Genomic DNA, 18,488 nt, shown 5'->3' on the forward strand with positions numbered 1-18,488 from the left:
ACAATTCTTTACGTTACAGATACAATATTCTTTTAATGATTTTTTCATTGTAATCTTTTACACACATTATTAGCCCTTTCAATCTCTTCATTTTTAATCTTTATTTTTTTGACCTCTTCTCAATTTTCTTCTTCTCATTTTTGATAAAAAATTTTTAAAATTATATTTAATGTTTTTGGCTGACAATATAATTACAATTGCTAAATTATAAATTAATCGTTTGGTTTACCTTAACTGTAATGCCAAACGATATTTAAATTTATAAAATATAATCATTTTAAAATTCAGACAGACTAAATAAAATTAATTTTTTTTTATATTTCCATGGATTTTAATTCGAGTTATTTTTATACATTATTATAATGTATAATATAGGTTATTTTATAAATATATAAAATAGATGTTTTAACTAAATGGTCTTTAATAACAAAATTATATGTACAAGGATTTTGTAATGAACTAATTAAACTATCAAAAATAATTATCAAAAATGAGAAGAAAAAAAATGAGAAAAGGTCAAAAAATTAAAGATTAAAAATGACGAGATTTAAAAGGTTAAAAATGAATGTAAAAGATTATAATGAAAACATCATAAAAAGAATATTGTATGTATAATGAAAAAAAAAACGTAAAGAATTGTTAAAAAAATGGACCTAAATTTATAAATTATTTTTAAAAATACAAAAGAATTATCAAAATGAGAAGAAAAATAAATTGAGAGAAGATATAGTAAGAAAAATAAAAGTAAAGAAAATCGCAAAAAGTTAAAAATAAATTGGGAAAAGATACAGTATGAAAAAAAACGTAAAGAAATCGCTAAAATTTAGAAATAAATTAAGAAGGAATAACAAAAATTAATTAAAGTTTAAGAAAAATTGTCAAGAAATTTAAAAAAAATAACGATTTTCCTTTTTTGAATGGGAAACCCTGTATTTAGAGTACATCTTCAATGGAGTTTTATTTAAACATGTTAGCAATGTTTATTTTAGCCCATTTATGTCAAAAAACTTTAAAAACAACGATTATGTCACTTATCTATGGTACATCTTCACTAAAATTTTATTTAAACATATTAATTAGCAATGATTATTTTAGCCCACTTGCTTTAAAAAAATTCAAAAAAGTTCAAAAACAACGATTATGACAATTGTCACTTATCTATGGTACATCTTCACTAAAATTTTATTTAAACATGTTAGCAATGCTTATTTTAGCCCATTTACGTCAAAAAAATCGAAAAAGTTCCAAAACAACGATTATGTCACTTATCTATGGTACATCTTCACTGAAATTTTAATTTAACATCTTTACAATGTAAATTATATTTTTAAAACACATTAATCAGTTACCCAAAATTTAGCAATTTACCAAATTTTATAAAAAAAACAAAAAAATTGAGCAGATCCAGCGAGTCTACTAAGCGAGCCGACTAAGTGGGTCGGCTCATTCGGCTCCTTGATCGACGACTCGAGTCACAAGTCGTAAGAACTCGATTTTTAACAACACTATATCTCACAACCCATTAACATGACAGGCATTATAAAAACATTTATATATAAAATAAAGTATTGGAAGATATCTCTATTCTATGCAAAATTTTTAAACAGAAAAAACCATAAGGTTAAAAAATTTGCTAAACTCCGCTCATTGCCATATGAAAGCATTTTTATGAAGATAATTTTTTAAATAAATATTAATAATAACTTAAATTATTCATGTTTATAAATCTAAATTTAAAAGGAAATCTTTTTTTATAAAATCAAAATTAAATAATAATATATCAATAACCCATGAACATTGATAGTTCGCTTCGTGTTGTAAAAATCTCCTTGTTGATAATATCGAAAAATGAATTATTTTTAAAAAGGAATTTTTCTGTTATAAATTTATTAGAATTGTTACTTATTAGAAGTAATTAGTTACTTTTCTTTATAAGTAACTAGTTGTGTTGAAAATCATTTTATATTAGAACTCTACATTAACCGATCCGAGTCACATTGGCATAAATACAAATATAATAATTTTATTATACCTCATTTTAATGATAAGTTTTAATCGATTGCTTAATTTTATTATTATAAATGATATGTGTTGCCTTAATCCTGTAATTATTTCTTTTGATATAATCTATAAAAAATCATTTTTAATATTGTTAAAATTAAAGGGAGAAAATTTATCAGAAGTATTTCGTTTAAAAAATATTTTATTCGATATTTAAGTTGATAACACATTAATTAAGCAGTTTATAAATATTCACTTTACCGTAGATAACATTAAAATTTAATTATGAATTATAACGAGATCTACAGGCACTGCCCGGAATGGATTAAAGAATAACATGAATTTAAAAAACCGGGCTGGGCCAATTTAGAAATAGCTTTAAATTTATATCAATAGTTTAAATATATAATGAGGTGTTTAATATTAATTTACTGCTCATGCTTTCTTTCGAGAAGAAAAAATAGGATCAGATCTGCTTCAAAAATAAAATTTTGGATGAACTCAGATCTTGGAGAAAAAAACAATCGGGTCGGATGTGGGATAAAAATATTTTCTTTTCTTTTCCCTCAGCGAATGCACCCAAAAAATAGGTCCGATGCCAAGGACTCTACTTTATATATAATTTTCTATATATCTTTTTTTAAATAAAATACAAAAAAATAGAATTTAAATAAAGAAATAATTGCACTATAAAATGTATACCACAGAATAGCGAAATTATAAATTTGAACACTTGAAAAAGAAAAAATGATTTTTTCCCATATTTCTCGGCAGGCCTTAAAATTATTTACTATCGTGAATAGAGCTTCCCGGAGAATCATTTGTATGATTTAATGTGATATTGATAAAAAAATAAGTAAAAAATTTTTAAAAATAAGAAAGCTATAGTCTCACCATTTTCTTAAAAATTCTAGGTTTGTGCAGTAATCTTAAACAAAAATGCAATTATGACCAAAATAAGACAGCTTATCAAAAACTTCATTAAATTAAAATATGGATAGATTTATTGTTGCAAATGACTAATTTATGAATATTGCGATTTTTAAAGTTTGGCGTTGTAAATTAAGACCTAGCAAGGAGTTGTTGGTTACAACTAAATCAAATAACAAATAAACAGATACGCCGATATACAGATATTTGGCAAGTCGACAAAAGAAAGAAAGAAGGTGCTCCTAAGCATTTTTCTTTATTTCCTTCAATTTTATTTTTATAAATTATAAATAAATAAATGAGATTATTGAAGAATTATATTTTTCTCTCAATATAACATATTTAATAACTTTCTGGTAAAAAAAGTATTGCATTTTGGAAAGTAAATAGTTATTTTAATTATAATTTCTCACGAATTTTGTACAAACTGTTACGTTGAAATTCCCGCATTAAGCTTTTTTAAGTTTTTATGAGTTTATAGATCTAATTTTGAATCCCAAAATTAATAATTAAAGCAGGGCTCTCATTCAAAAATCCATCAAATTTGATTCAATATCCCGGGACATCAATTTAATATTCGGGTTCAGTTCGACTAAAAAAAGTTAAATGATGGATTCACAGAAAGTTAATTTTCACAAAAAAAAACTCCAGTCTAACTTAATTACATTCAGGTAATTAATTTAACTAAATTTATTGACATGTGGTATATGTATGTATGTAATTATTTGCATATTCTACAAAACAATAATAATATTTTAGGGAACCTTTGCGCTGAGATTTCATGAATAAAGGAATTTTATATTAAAAAAATACATATTCATACATAGATGGAGGTATCAAAGATACCTAAATGCAATCACCACCCTTTTTAATCAAACAAATTACATGTAATTAATTGAACAATCAAAAAGTATTGCTTTTAATTTAATCTAATATAAACATATTAAAATTTATATTAGTTGAACGAAATAAAACGTTAAATAAAAACCTTTATAAAAGCGTTTCTACATATCATAATCTATAAAAAGGCAAAATTGTCTGATTAAATACACATCATATAATGTCCACGATTTTTCTTTCAATTATAAAAAAAACAAATTCATGATTTAGTTATTATTCGAATTGCATACATTTGACATCTCGTTTTGGGTAATAGTTTCGTTATTAATTTGATGTTGTTGCTCATCCGACAGATGTGTTAAGTATAGAGGCTGTAAACGTTGTAAATTCAAATTTATTGGATTGACTGGGTATAAAATACAATTATTTGCCTGGGGGATCAGGCTTCTCGAGTATATTGGTATGAGAGACGTATTTAAATTGCTTAAATTTAAGTTCTGTATATTATTTATATTGTTGATACCGGATAAGGTGTTCGAAATATTAGTCAGATCGGTTAGTGATAACTCTGTTAAATTCAAGTTGGTCATACATGGAGATACGAAATTGTTGCCTAAATTATTCAAAAAATTGGTTTGAATATTATTAGTCAAGAAGCTATTTTGATTATGAATACCGTGAGTATTCAAATTATTTTGTAAACTATTTTGATTATGAATAACTTGAATATTCAAATTACTTTGCAAGCTATTTTGATTATTATTCACAGAATTATTTCTATTATTTATATCGTGAATATTCAAATCATTCTGTATTATACAGCTATCCTGTGACGATGGATCAGTTTGATTATGCATGGAGGAAGTGAGATTACAAAGATTTAAAAGATGATTTTTGTTGCTATTATTAAGGGCCAGTAAAATATTATTGGTATTGAAAAAATTATTTTGATAGTTGGGTGATGGGGAGTATTTGACGTAAGCAACTGAAGGAGTCTTAACTGGGGATCTGTTGGTCGGTTTTTGTTGTTCCGGGGTATTTAAAATAGCTTTCGAATATGTGACAATCGATGCCTTATTAGCACTATTATCGGTAGATTTTGGTTGACTTTTCGAGGCTATGTTTGATGATTCAGATGTTAAATGACGTGATACAATATTAATTTTATCCGCCTTTTTTTTTGGCCTGTTATTGTAATAACCATCGGCAATCGTACTAGCATCGTAATTATTGAAGAAAGTTTTGTTTTGACCTTCATTGTAATAACCGTCAGCAATCGTGCTAGCATCGTAATTATTACCGAAAGTTTTTTTATTTTCGTTGTTGTAATAACCGTCGGCAATTGTGTTAGCGTCGTAATTATTAATCAAAATTTTGTTTTGATTTTTAGAAGTTGTTTCTGGTTCTGGTTCTAAGAGCAAGGTAGAGGAGAGTAAACCATTGTAAACTGATTCTATATTTATTTTAGTTTTTTTATAAGTTAAATATTGACAACGTAGACAGAGAATGCATCAATACTTTTTTTAACCGATGCTTATATGGCATCAGCCGATATAATCGGTACAAAAATAATAATATAAATTAGCAAAAATAAAATTCATCGATTCCTATATTATCATTTTTTTAAATTATAATTTATGAAATTAGTATAGGCTACTGATATCGGTTAAAATATAAAGTATCGGGGAAAACTGGGCTCGATACCGATATCAAGAATCGAGCATCGCTGGCATATAAGATAAGATTTGATAAATTTTGAATATATAACACGTGGATATTTAGCGATAACCACGTGGCTTGGATTTTATAAAATTGATAAAAAGATTATATATTTTTATTTCAAGAATACATAAAAAAAAACTCTCAAAAATTTGGAAATGATGCTTATTATTAAATTTATCTAAAATATTTCAAGGATTAACTCATTTAAAAAAATAATAAATTATTTGTACAGTTTTCAAATCGAAATGCGCAATTTTTACAGTTTTCTAATCATTTGCATATTTTTCATTTGCGCAGTTTTTTATTTTGCGCGCAATTATTTAATCATTTGCACAGTTTTTTTAAATTATTTACACGGCTTTTTTAACTTAAAATTTTCATTAATTAAACATTTGTTTTTTTAATAAATTTGCATTTTTTAATTTTATTTACTGTATTTATATTTCTAAAAAAAAATTAAATATATTTAATTGTACATTCTGTCTAAGGAATAAATATTTAGGATCAAGTGTTTGTATCTTTATTTTCGTGAGTTAAATTTTTTTTAAAAACAAAAAGTGATATGCGCAATCAGTTGGTGGAAATAGCAATTGGCCAAAATGTAAAATTGCCGAGATTTTTATATTTGTTGATCTATTTATGAAACGATATAATTTCAAGTTAGATAACTGCCTACGGCCCGGGGATAGTGGTAAAACCGTTAGGTCTTAACCCTTCATCAGTTGATAATTTATTGATCGTTCTTAGAGTGAGGTTGGTGCCGGCCTTGACTTTTAAAGCTCTTAAGGCCATGTCTTCCCTTAGCATTTGCTAAGAGGTTGCAGTTCATGAAATGATGAAGTAGAACGAGATAGCAGCAGAGTTTTATAGCCTAAATAAATTCATTCTTAGTCGTTCATTGGATTTATATTAGATTTTCAATTGTAAGAAAATATATTTTAAAATATAAAAACAAAACAGATTCATATTCAAATTTGAAATAAGTATATCGGTTTTACCATTTTATTTTATAGATTTTTTAGTGAATCTCAATATACTAATTAGATCCATAGTCACTTTGATATTGCAAAAAAAATTATGTTTTTGCAAAAGGATACCATGTGGATAAAAAAATACTCTATATAAAGTTATTTCAATAATTTAGAACTGTGCATACTTTGTTTGTTTAACTATACATTTGATTTATAAAACTGAGAAATCTTAAACTTAAAACAGTGAATAATTTAATTTAAACCCGTGCATCCAATTAATTTAAAACTGTGAAATGAATAATTTAAAATTCAATTGGTTTAAAAAACTGCGTAAATAATACTCATGCAATCAAATACATTATATTAATAAACACTATGATTCAATATTACAAATATTAACCAACGCCTTAAACCTTTAATTTCCCGTTTCCTGTGCTTTTTTGGTCTACTTTTATACCCATATGCATATTCAAATTCACTGCTATTAGAACTCTTGGAATCGTAATTATCATCAGATTGGAAAGAACCACTTATAAATGATTCGCCGTCCATATTTTCGTAGTTGGCAGGTTTAATTAATCTATTTTGTAGGATTTGCAAATCAGAAAACCTTTGAGGAATTTTTTTGTGTCTAACTGGTCTCTCGTAATAGTTTTCGGTCAATAATAATTTTGGTTTTTTGGGTCTACCTCTTCCTCTTTTGGTAAGATCAGTTGATAGATTAGTTATTTCCTCAATAGTTGTAGCTAAAATATTAATGGAATCTGACATCACTATTGACGGGCTTAAAGTGGTATTAAGTGCGGTTAGTGCTTCAGTAATATTTGTCGTGGATTGGATGCTAAACTGATGGTTATGAGAATCGAGTTGGGGAGATAGATAATTTAATAGTGAGGGTTTAAGATTAACGTGAAAGGTGGGAGTTCTTGTTTAATGAAAAGTAAAAAATAAATAAGTTCAATTTTTTAGTGAATTACACTTTATAGTTTTGAAAAAATGGATAAAATAAAAACCTCGCCTTTTGACATTTATATATAACTGTTCCTCAATTTTATAGAATTTGATTGATTTGTTTCTTTAGAAAATTTAGTTAAAAAATAATAAAAAATTTATTAAAAAAAATAATTCAAGACCCATATTTTATTTTTTAAAACGGGCTAGACTGGTTCCCATTTATGTTGGAATATTGCCGCCGCTCGTCTCTTTCAAAATTTTTCCCTAATCTAAATTATAATGGGAGAAAAAAGAGTATAATTTGAGATTTTTATTTAAATAATTATCAAAATAATATGTATATAATTAACGAAAAATAGTATGTCGAATCGTTCCTTATTTATCTAGTATAAGCATAAAGCAATCTCACTTTCCATTGATCGAAAGTCAGTTTTCTTGCGAAATTAAGGTACGTAACTCACGAATTTTTTTTCTAAAGTTTGTCTTAAGATTCACAAAGTTGCTGCCTATTTTTTTATAAACCAAAATCTTTAATTCGTTCCATACTTGATAATACGATTAGATTTATATTAAGATTATGAATCCCGTATTTCAAATTCGCTTTAAAGCTTCTTTAACTGCATGAATATTTCATTTTCGTAGCATAATTTTATCAGAACGAGATCCGTCTTTTGATAACATTTTTTAGGGGTAGTAAAAGGCGTTTATTAATTCAAATTTGTTTGGTAACCTAAATATTTTATGTTATAATTTATGATTATGAAATTTTTTTAAAAAAGCAGGCCTCCACTATAGTCCAACTTATTTGCTATTTTTAGGTAAAATAGATCTCTACTTCAAAGATTTTTTGCTCAAAAAATATTTTGGAGATTTTTTTTTTCTTACTGAAAATAATATTAAGGATCTTTAGTTAATTTTTTTGTCAAATTATAGTATTTTAAATTTCAATTTTCTATATAAAAGACAATCAAATTCTATAAAAAAATTGAGGAATATTAAGTTGATTATATTCTCTAATAAAATTTCATAAAAAGCAAGAGACGCAAAATAGACAGATTTTTTTTAACCAAAATTTTAGCAAAAAATTTTTCACAAAATTGAAAATTTTTTTATCATCAAAATATTTGTGATTTCATCATGAAATATTTTTATGCATATCACAAAAGATTTTACAATTTTTTTTTAAAATTTTAGGTTAATCAAAAATTCTCTTTTCTTTCTCAAAAAATCTTCAGAAATCAAAATCTTTGAAACTTTTATTTTGAAGAGCATTTCAAAAAGCAAAGGTTTTTTAGCGACCCGGTACATTCTTTCATTCAGGTCTAAAAAAATGATCAAATAAATTAATAAAAGTTTATTTTGGGTAATTAAAAATAGATTTCCTCATATTATATTTTTTTAAAAAAAGTGGATGGATTTATATAATTATTAAATATCCCAGGAAATATTCTATGCTATACTTAAGGTTTGTTTCTTCATGTGAATCGGAAAAATGAGAAGATCGAGTGTGCATATCATGTGGTAGAGGATCTTTAAAAGCTTTACAAATAATATATTTTATTAAAAGGAATAAAACACGGAAGTCATTGTAAAATTTTAATCTATACTTTAAAACATGCATAATGATGTTTGAAACTTATTTTTGAATTATTATCTAAAATATTATAAACGAATTGACAAAATTGATATATTGGTATAAAATATTACTAAATATTAAAAAATATTGTCATAAAGATAAGTTCATAATAATGCTAGCAAGCTATATATATTAAAATTGCATAAGGTTTTAAAAAATTAAATAATCAAATAAAAAGTTAAATATTGAATGATGAGCATATTTGACTACTATAATACATGATATTGAATTTGACAGAAACAAGACCCCGAGAAAAACAAATGAGAAAGATAGATATGAAAAAACGGGACCATAAAAGATACCTAAGATCGTGTAAAATGGAGAAGGAAGATGTGAGAAAAGGACATTAAAAATCAAAACGCTTATTATGATTTTAACTTGTAAAAATAATTTAATTCAACCTGTTTGTATCTATAATAAATAACTTAATTAAAAACATGTACGCTTCTATAAACTCACAATTTTGTTCTTTAATAGCCCTCTCTATCAATTTATCATAATCATCAAAATGGTAATTAATAGGCTTCCTGTTTCGACAGATTCGGGTGCTTAATAACGCTTCCAGCTCTTCGGTTGTATTTAATTTGTGCATGGGGTCATTTTCCAGTGTGTCCTTTATCCATTTGTTATATTATACCCATTAAAATGTCATCACGTTTTTTTAGATCGAATTTATTAATGGTAAAAATGAAGCTTTAACCAGAGTTTGGAAAAAATCTTCGAAAAATGTTTAAGCAAATTTTTTTTGAGGAATAAAGATTTTTGATTAAATTTAACTCAAAAATGTAAAAAATTATAAGTAAATTTTTTGTAATTTTCATAAATAAAAAATCTTTCAAAATGAAAATCAAAAATTTTTTAAAAAAATTTCAAAGATTTTTTTCAAACTCTCGTAATTCGATATTTGTATCGATTTAATAAATGAAAGCAAGAAAAAAATGAATAATTTGTTATATTCATTAAAATATTTTTTACATGATATTCTAAAATGTTGGAGATTTTTATTCCGGCCGACCTCAATCTTTCGTGTTTCCTTGCGACATGTTTGCGTTTTTCGATTAATTCATCTAAGAGATTCAATTTTTTCCTAAGTTTTTCAATTAGTAATCGCTTTTATTTTTTTAAAAAATATTGATTTGCTTAAATGATAATCATATAATTTATATACCGATATTTATTTTTTTTTAATTAATTTTATAAAATAACAATATTTCATTTAAAATAATACAGTCTCGGTGGGTAATATTTTTTTCAATTTTGTAGCTTTATAATAAATTAGCATAATATAAGAAAAATATTTTTTTTAAATATATAAACGTTATAATTATGGGCCTGTATAATAGTTGGGTATTGACTAAAAACGGCTAAATTATGTCAATCTACAGACGTGTGCTTAAGAAAATTTATTTGAGTTTCCTTCAAAGTTGAGTTATTTGGGACAGATCGAGCCCGACCCTTAGATATTTTTTTAAAATCAGGTGGGCTCTGAAGATTTTTTTTAAAATGAGAGGGTACGCCAAAAACAGGACAGATGAAGGGTTTTAATAAGGAAAAGATCCAGATTTTAGGTCAGAGCTATTAAAAATTGTTTAATTCGCCTTGAAAATGGGCATTAAATAAGAGCTTTTATATTCTATAGATTAATTTTTTAAAAACGAAACCTGAGATTAAGGCTTTAAATTGTGACCCATTTTAGGGGTATTAAATAAATAATATTGATTATCTATTTATTTATTTTTAAATTTAGTGTATAATAAATAATTATAATAGTAAATAAAATTATACGTGTTCACACAAAGAGCAAACCCAATCACTATCTATAGTGTTCACAATGATATAAGATGGGGGAATACATGAATCGTGATAAAAAGATGAGCAGGTCAAACAGCATAGAGTCTTAAGTTTAAATTTTTTTTAAAAATAGTCAATGATATATTATTTATTATTAGGTTAATATTGAATCGAGACTTATAAAATAGTCAAAATGCTTCTCCTGCTCATAAATAAATTTCGAGAGAAAAATAAGCCATAAGATCGTGTCTTGACTCGTCTTATTTCTGAAACTTATTTAGGCTTAGCCTGGATTGTTTTTAAATTTGTCCATTAAATAAATATTATTACTTTTTTCGATACAAATAAAACAAAGGCCCGATAAATCTAAAGGATCTCTTTTTTTAGGCTGTTTAGAGGAAGCTATATCAGAGACTTGCAGAGGTATTATTTACACGATCCGGCTCGGATTTTTTTAAAATATGTTATATTTATTTTTAGTTAATGGCGATTTAAAATATTTGGTTTTAAAATATTCGGCCAGGCCCGAGTATTTTATTATAAATTTAAGCCTGGCCTAGATATATTTTAAAAAAATTATAATATGGCTGGGTTTAGGGCCACCTGCAGGTCTCTGAATATAGACGGCTACCGTTCAGAAATAAGACAAACCAGAACACGACCTAAAGCCCTTTTTGGAGTTTTTTATAAAATCAATTTTGACATTTATTTATTTTTCAGTTCTATAGAGACAGCTATTTAGAATTCTAAAAAAAAGTGAGCTAGGATGAAGCTTACTATTTACTTAACAATAATTTAGCTAATAAATTTCAAGGGGACTTAAACAAGGGAAACGTTATAAGTTGAGAAACATTGTGAAAAAAATAATATTTATGAAATCCGGAATCAAAAGATACTTAAAGCTTAAAATTTAAGAAATGTCTTTCTATCATTATAAAATTTAAAGTTGAGGATTTTATATAGTAAGAAATATATTTTTGATAATTTTCCACCTAATATTTTTGTGTTTTTATGTTTACTTAACTGTTAGTGGTAATATAAATTAAGATTTTAGGCTGTGTCCTGGTTCGAATTAATTTTGATATTTAATACTGCTTAGCCTAGGTTAAACTGAACTAAGACACCCTATTTTTGTATTTTAAATATTTTATGACATTGTTATTTTTCGTATTTTTTTTTCTCGTTTAGTTTTTTTTTTATTTCTTTAAATTTTTTTTTACTTTTTAAGACTTTCAGTCGAAGCTAAATAGCCAGCTAAAAAAAGTGAAATAAAGTCAAATAATTTACTGGAGAAGGTCGGGATTTACTGCATTTTCTACAGGTGTTAATTGTTTTGGGAGTTTTTGGAATTTCTAAATAAAAATTTTAAAAAAAATACAATATTTGATTGGGAGTTTTTAGAATTTCTAAATAAAAATTTTAAAAAAAATACAATATTTGATATAAAAGATTAGATACTAATATTTATGCAAAGCATTTTACCTTATAAAGTGTCATTTCAAACTTATTTTTCATATATAAAATGATATATACAAGATTTGAAATCAAACTTTCCTCTAAACCCGACGAAATATTATGATTCATAACTCAATATTTTTAACATATAAATCTAAAAGTTGTATACTTGGTAAAGACATTTGGTTATCTTTTTTAACTTCGAGTAACACCTTCTTCTTAGCGCTCCTTAATGTTCTCTCAGTAGTTTCTTCCGTTAAATTTCCATTGTCTATTTTAAATGATTCATCTTGCTGTATATTTTTTAAAAAAAACATAAAAAATTAATTGTAATTTACTTAACTTTTATGTTACAGATTATATACAAATTGGTTCAACTATTAGCAAGAAACTTAGTTAAATTACAAATAACTGGGCTATTCTACAAATAACTGGGCTATTATACAAACTAGTAGCTAATTTTTGTTTTTAAATAGAATTTAGCAACTAAAGTAAGAGTACAAATTTTTTAAAAACTGATATTAAATCAAAAGATATTAGAATGAATTAAAACCAGTTCATGATATTAAATAATATTTCATTCGTTTGTTATAGAAATTTGATTAAAAATATACTATTATTCAATAAATTTAAATAAAAATTCCCAAATATTCAAATTTTTACAAAAAAATCGTATTTTTGTGAGCCCTTATTTATTTTTCTAGAGAAATAATGTAGCACTGGTTTTTCGTGCAAAGCAGTGAATATAAATTATTTTTCAAGGTAAATGATTTCGGACAGATATCCGTTGGTCTTAGAGTAAAACGCCGCCATCGTCAATTTTTTATTGGTTTGCAGTTCTAAATATAACGTCATCTACATTACAAACCTTGTGTTTGACATTTTATAAATTGTTCAGCAGAAACAAATTATTTTTTAAATTATTATCTATATCTATTATAAAATTCAATCATAATAAGGATTAAAAAATCATTCTGCAGTTTATTAAGATACAAGCTAGAGATCCTCTTGATATAAAATAAGCAAAAAATATATAAATTTTGGAAACTTTTTATAACCAACAATGAAGAAATATCATGTCTTAAATTAAAATTATACGTTATTATATTCATCATGGGCGTCTGGATTTATACTTTGAAAGCAATTGGATATAACTTTCAAATTTGCTTTTCGTTTTGGTGGTCTGCTACTAATTTGTTCTTCCGTTACTGTATTATTTCTCAAACAAGACTTAGTTTTATGGTCATATGCTTCATCTTTTTGTATTTTAAAAGAATGAATATAAAAATTTAATTTAATTAAACCAATCGACCCAATCCTATTAGGTTGATTTTAGGTCAGATCAGTTAAAAATTAAATAATTTTAAATTCTTATATATATTTACTTTTACTCTGATTCGATTTATTTTGTGATAAATTATTAACAATGATTGTATGATCTGCATCATCTTTAATGTCATTTATAATTTTATTAGTTATAGATTCATTCAAGCCACCATTAGAATTTGAGTGGTATTCATTTTCATTTAAACATTGGTCATTTCTTATATTGGTATCGAAATTACATATATTTTTAAAATCTGGCAATCTAGCTATAGGATTATCTTTAATATTTTCATCGTCATCACAATCAGTAATTTCTTTATTCATAACTTCACTGAGATCATTGTAATTATCAGGCAAATCATCTTCTATCAAATTAGTGTAAAATTGATATTTATATAGGTTATATGTTTGCAATGGGTGGGTTATAAAATTTTAAATAACAAATGGGCAACTTAAAAATGTTTTATTTTTCTGACTCATTTTTTATTAAAATTTAGACAAATATCAGTATTTTTAATATCTTATTTTTTGGCAAAATAATATAAAAAGTTCAGTTTATAATGTTCATATTTGCTCTATATTTTAACATAATATTTTATAACTCCTTGCTTGCCAAGCACAAACATGATTAAAAACAAGTGAGCCTATTACTTTTATATCAATTAATTCATCTATTGTGTATGCTTTTATTTTTGATTTTCTTTAAAAATTTGCAATTTAATTTTCATTCACTTTTATTTTAAACTCCCATTAGTTTATTATAATATTCTCATATTAAATTTGATTTTTTAAAAATATTAAATGAATAAAAATTTAAAAATGAATAAATAAAATATAATTAGAAAACCAAAAGGCAAAAATTATAAATAAATTGAAAACCTTATAAAGATCTACAAATCTTGACCCATTAAAAAATATATAATGGGTCTAGCAAATCAGAAAATTTTAATGAGAGAGGCTGGAAAAAAAATTATAACAAAGAAAAATTTAGAGCCAGGCCAGACAATTTATACATAAATAATCAGGTAGGGCTTCCAAATTTTTTATTTTTCATAAAATTTTAATAGATCAAGCCTGGGCATTAAAATTTTGTATATTTTTTTAAATTTCAAGCTGATTGATTTTTTAAATAAATTACTATGCTTATTTCATGATATTTTAGGAGCTATCTAAATAAAAATCATGAATCTATAAATAATATAGTAAATTCACAAAAATAATTAAACAAGTTATTTATATGATCCAATTATAAATAAACAAACACATTACATATATAAGACACAATTAAATTATAAAATAATTATAAAGAGAAATAGTCATTGAGGAGAGATATAAAATTCTAAATTGACATTGGGACAAAAATAAGATATAGATAAAAATGATGCCTAAAAAATTTGTAAAAAAAATTTAATGTGCCAAAGCAAACTTTTTGAAAAATTTTAAAGGGTTGGCAAATTTATAAGCAAATTTCTTTTAAAATTATAACAGGTCAACTTGTGCTTCTTAACAGGCCAAAATGAGCCTTTATCTCTAAAATCTTATAATTTATCAATAATATATCACTATTTTTTGAGTTAATGAATTAAATTTAAATCTATCACTTATTTATATTAATAGGAATTTCAATTTTTTTTTAATATTTATTAAAATTATAAAACTATATTATATTAAATAAAATTTAAAAACTATTAGGCATAAATTTATCCTTTGGACAGATTTAAGGCAAGTACATGATATCATTTAAGGGTTACTGAGATGTTTTTTGAGAAAACATTGGTGGGCAAACTAAAAAAACAATGGGTGGTTGATATTTTTTATAGAACCATATTGTGGAATAATAGATAGGCAGGTTGGTATTTTTTCAAAAGGAATAAGTAGTTTTAAAAAAAATTAAAATAAAAGAAGCAGGCTTGTAGGCTAAAACCCCACTCATTGCAGACCTCTAATATGAGTATTATAATATGTGATTTCTATAATTTTACTATAAATTTTTATACCTATTTCATATTTTAAATGATCAATCAATACAATCAATTCATCTCTGTCTCTTAATAGTTAACATAAAATTTAGTTTCCTTTTATTTTATATACTTGCATATGACATTCCAATTTTGATTATCATTGCCTTCTTTATATATCATTATACCTTCCTCAATATCTTGCTGGAACCAATAGAAATAACCCAAAATATCTCTGCCTATAGGCAAATCTCTCATTTCTTGCTTTTCCAAGTTTAGAATTTCATTTTTAAAATCATTATTTTCATCAAATTGTATTTCCAATAATTTCTATTTTATATAAAAAAAATATAATTAATTATTCACATGTCACATAAACTTTATACTTTTAAAATATATAATTTTTTGTGAGCACTTATCTTTTCATACTGTTTTTTATATAAATAATCAATTTCATCAACTGTTAAATTATCTGTAAACTATTATTTTATCAATAACATAAAAATACATTAAAATAAACTTTTATTATATATTTTTCCCAATTTTCACGTCGCATACTTTTTCTAATTTTTTTTATAAGAGTAATCTGCATATGTATCAATGCTTTAAAAATTTAATAAAAAATAAAAATCAGAATAGCTATAAAAATTAATCAAAACCTGTTGATGAATTTTCTATACAATGTTTTAAATCATTTAATGTAAGGAATGGAATATCCAATAGATAACCGAATCTTTGAATAAATGAATAAACTATAGCAAAATTACAATCATTAATAAATGAGTAAATCTCCATAGGATGGATGATCCTCACATAAATTATAAATATTATTTTTAAAAAATTGGCATAAGTAAAATTGAAATAAAATCTCTCTTCTTTAAAAAAATAATCAGATATGCTGTGCCAGCGTGTGGGCAATTAATTTTAAAGTTTTCGCATTATTTAGAACTGTTTGTGAAATGCAATTTATATTATCAGCGTAACTATCGATCAAGGGATGGAAATCAGAGTTGTACAAAAGATCTTCTTTGAAGATTTTTGAGCGAGATCTAGCTCAAAAATTTGAGCAAGATCTTTGAAGATCGTAAAATTTGAAGATCTTTTATTTTTTAAAAATTTTGTGTAACGATCTTCAAAGATCTAGATCTTTGAGGATCGCTCCGATCAACGATCTTCAAAGATCTTCATGATATTTATTTTTTTACCCCTTTATTAAAAGTCCAGATGTTTTTCAATTTTCATCAAGGCAGGAGGAGAGGTATAAAACATAAAAGAAATATTATAATAATAAAATTGAAAAACATCTGGGTTTTTAATAAAGGGGTAAAAAAATAAATATCATGAAGATCTTTGAAGATCTTTGAAGATCGTTACACAAAATTTTTAAAAAATAAAAGATCTTCAAATTTTACGATCTTCAAATTTTACGATCTTCAAAGATCTTGAGCAAATGTACAACTCTGATGGAAATCATCAACCAAAATATGGTCTGCCTCACAGATTGATTGCAAGCATTTACGATGCTCAACCTCAATTTCACATTCCAAATCAGCTACTCAATACTCTCTAATGTTTTTAATCAGAATATTAATTCTGGCAACTTTTTTATGCCATCAACTTAGCCCTAAGCATAAATGATGCTTATAAGCCCTCAATCTGACTCTTCTTTTGACGTTTACTCCGGTATTAGTTACCGTCTGTTATATTTTGTTTTTTAAAAGAATTTCTCTTCTATAATATCCATCTCATATAATATAGTTTCACCAGTATGTTTTTGCGTCACGTTTCTAGTTGCCAGGGTAAAATATATTAAATCAGAATTTTTTTAAATTGTAGACTAAACGTAATATAGTGATATAATTTTGACGCTTGAAATGAAATATCCATAAATCAAAAGTGATAGAACAGAATTTTGGTCCAGAATCCTTCAAATTTAAAACATGCGCCTTTATATATGAATAAAGATCATTTAGTTCCACCCCCCCCCCCGACTAATGGTTTTCATATCAAGATATTATGACGAGGAATCAATTATCTTCCTTAAGACTTAATAATTCAAAATGGTGTTGTTAGAAAAGTGATTTAGATGCGAAAGTACTCTCTTTTTCAAAATTGGCACCCTATTTTTAAACATTTAAATAAATACATTAATATTTTATTTAGATAGATTTCTTACGAAATTTTAGGGTATATTTTTAATTTCTTGAGGCATTTAATCATTTTCTTATCATAATTTCCCTTTCGCATCGAGAAGAAACAAAATGTTAAAAATTCAAAATATATTATATGAAATAGATATAATATATATATTATTAATTATAAGTATTATCTTATTTAATAATCCCATTAGTGTTATAAAGCAACATTATTACTAAGCGTTATAATGCAAATATTATCTGGCATAGAGCCTAGGATGGATATAAAATTGGATATGCATATTTCGAGAGATATTCATGGTTAATGATGCTTACTACCAAGTTAATGTATGGAAATATTCTAAATACCAACCCAATTTGCTAAATACCGACCAAAATTTATTAAAATGTAATAAGACTTATTATTTAATATATTATAATGGAATCACGTGGTCGAGTCCGGCCTCCTAGATATCATCCCCCCAAGGATGGAACCACCAAGTTAGAATAACCGGGATTCGAACCTGTGATTATGGGATCAGTAAGCGAAGCTCTTGCCGAGCCATAGAGGTTTTCCAAAAATCACGATATTTCAAATATATATTATAAATATATTTGGTAGTGCCTATCCAAATGAAAAATAAACAAAATTCAAATTTGAGTAGTATCTTAAGGTAGTAAGCATCATTAACTGTCTAAGGTATAAATTTTCTTCGTATCAGGTCAATTCAGCAAAACTTTTATCGCGAAACACTTTTTGGCGAAACTT

At 25.2% G+C, this 18,488-nt stretch overlaps 1 protein-coding gene across 1 annotated transcript; it reads right to left on the minus strand.

The window, feature by feature from the left end:
* Positions 1-3,776: 3,776 nt before the first annotated feature.
* Positions 3,777-16,362, minus strand: LOC135923216 (putative uncharacterized protein DDB_G0282133). The gene is made up of 15 exons (XM_065457856.1): positions 16,244-16,362; positions 16,105-16,187; positions 15,971-16,063; positions 15,718-15,914; positions 15,624-15,673; positions 13,686-13,991; positions 13,399-13,556; positions 12,470-12,593; positions 12,133-12,197; positions 10,840-10,950; positions 10,030-10,164; positions 9,514-9,667; positions 8,879-8,957; positions 6,878-7,389; positions 3,777-5,224 (listed from the first exon to the last, which is right to left on the minus strand). The coding sequence occupies exons 2-15, from the start codon at positions 16,174-16,176 to the stop codon at positions 4,038-4,040; spliced, it is 3,243 nt and encodes a 1,080-aa protein (XP_065313928.1). The 5' UTR covers positions 16,177-16,187; positions 16,244-16,362; the 3' UTR covers positions 3,777-4,037.
* Between the last annotated feature and the right edge of the window lie 2,126 nt (positions 16,363-18,488).

Source organism: Gordionus sp. m RMFG-2023, chromosome 2 (assembly GCF_954871325.1).
Source record: "Gordionus sp. m RMFG-2023 chromosome 2, tfGorSpeb1-WG-v2, whole genome shotgun sequence".
NCBI classification, from domain to species: Eukaryota; Metazoa; Nematomorpha; class Gordioida; order Chordodea; family Parachordodidae; genus Gordionus; species Gordionus sp. m RMFG-2023.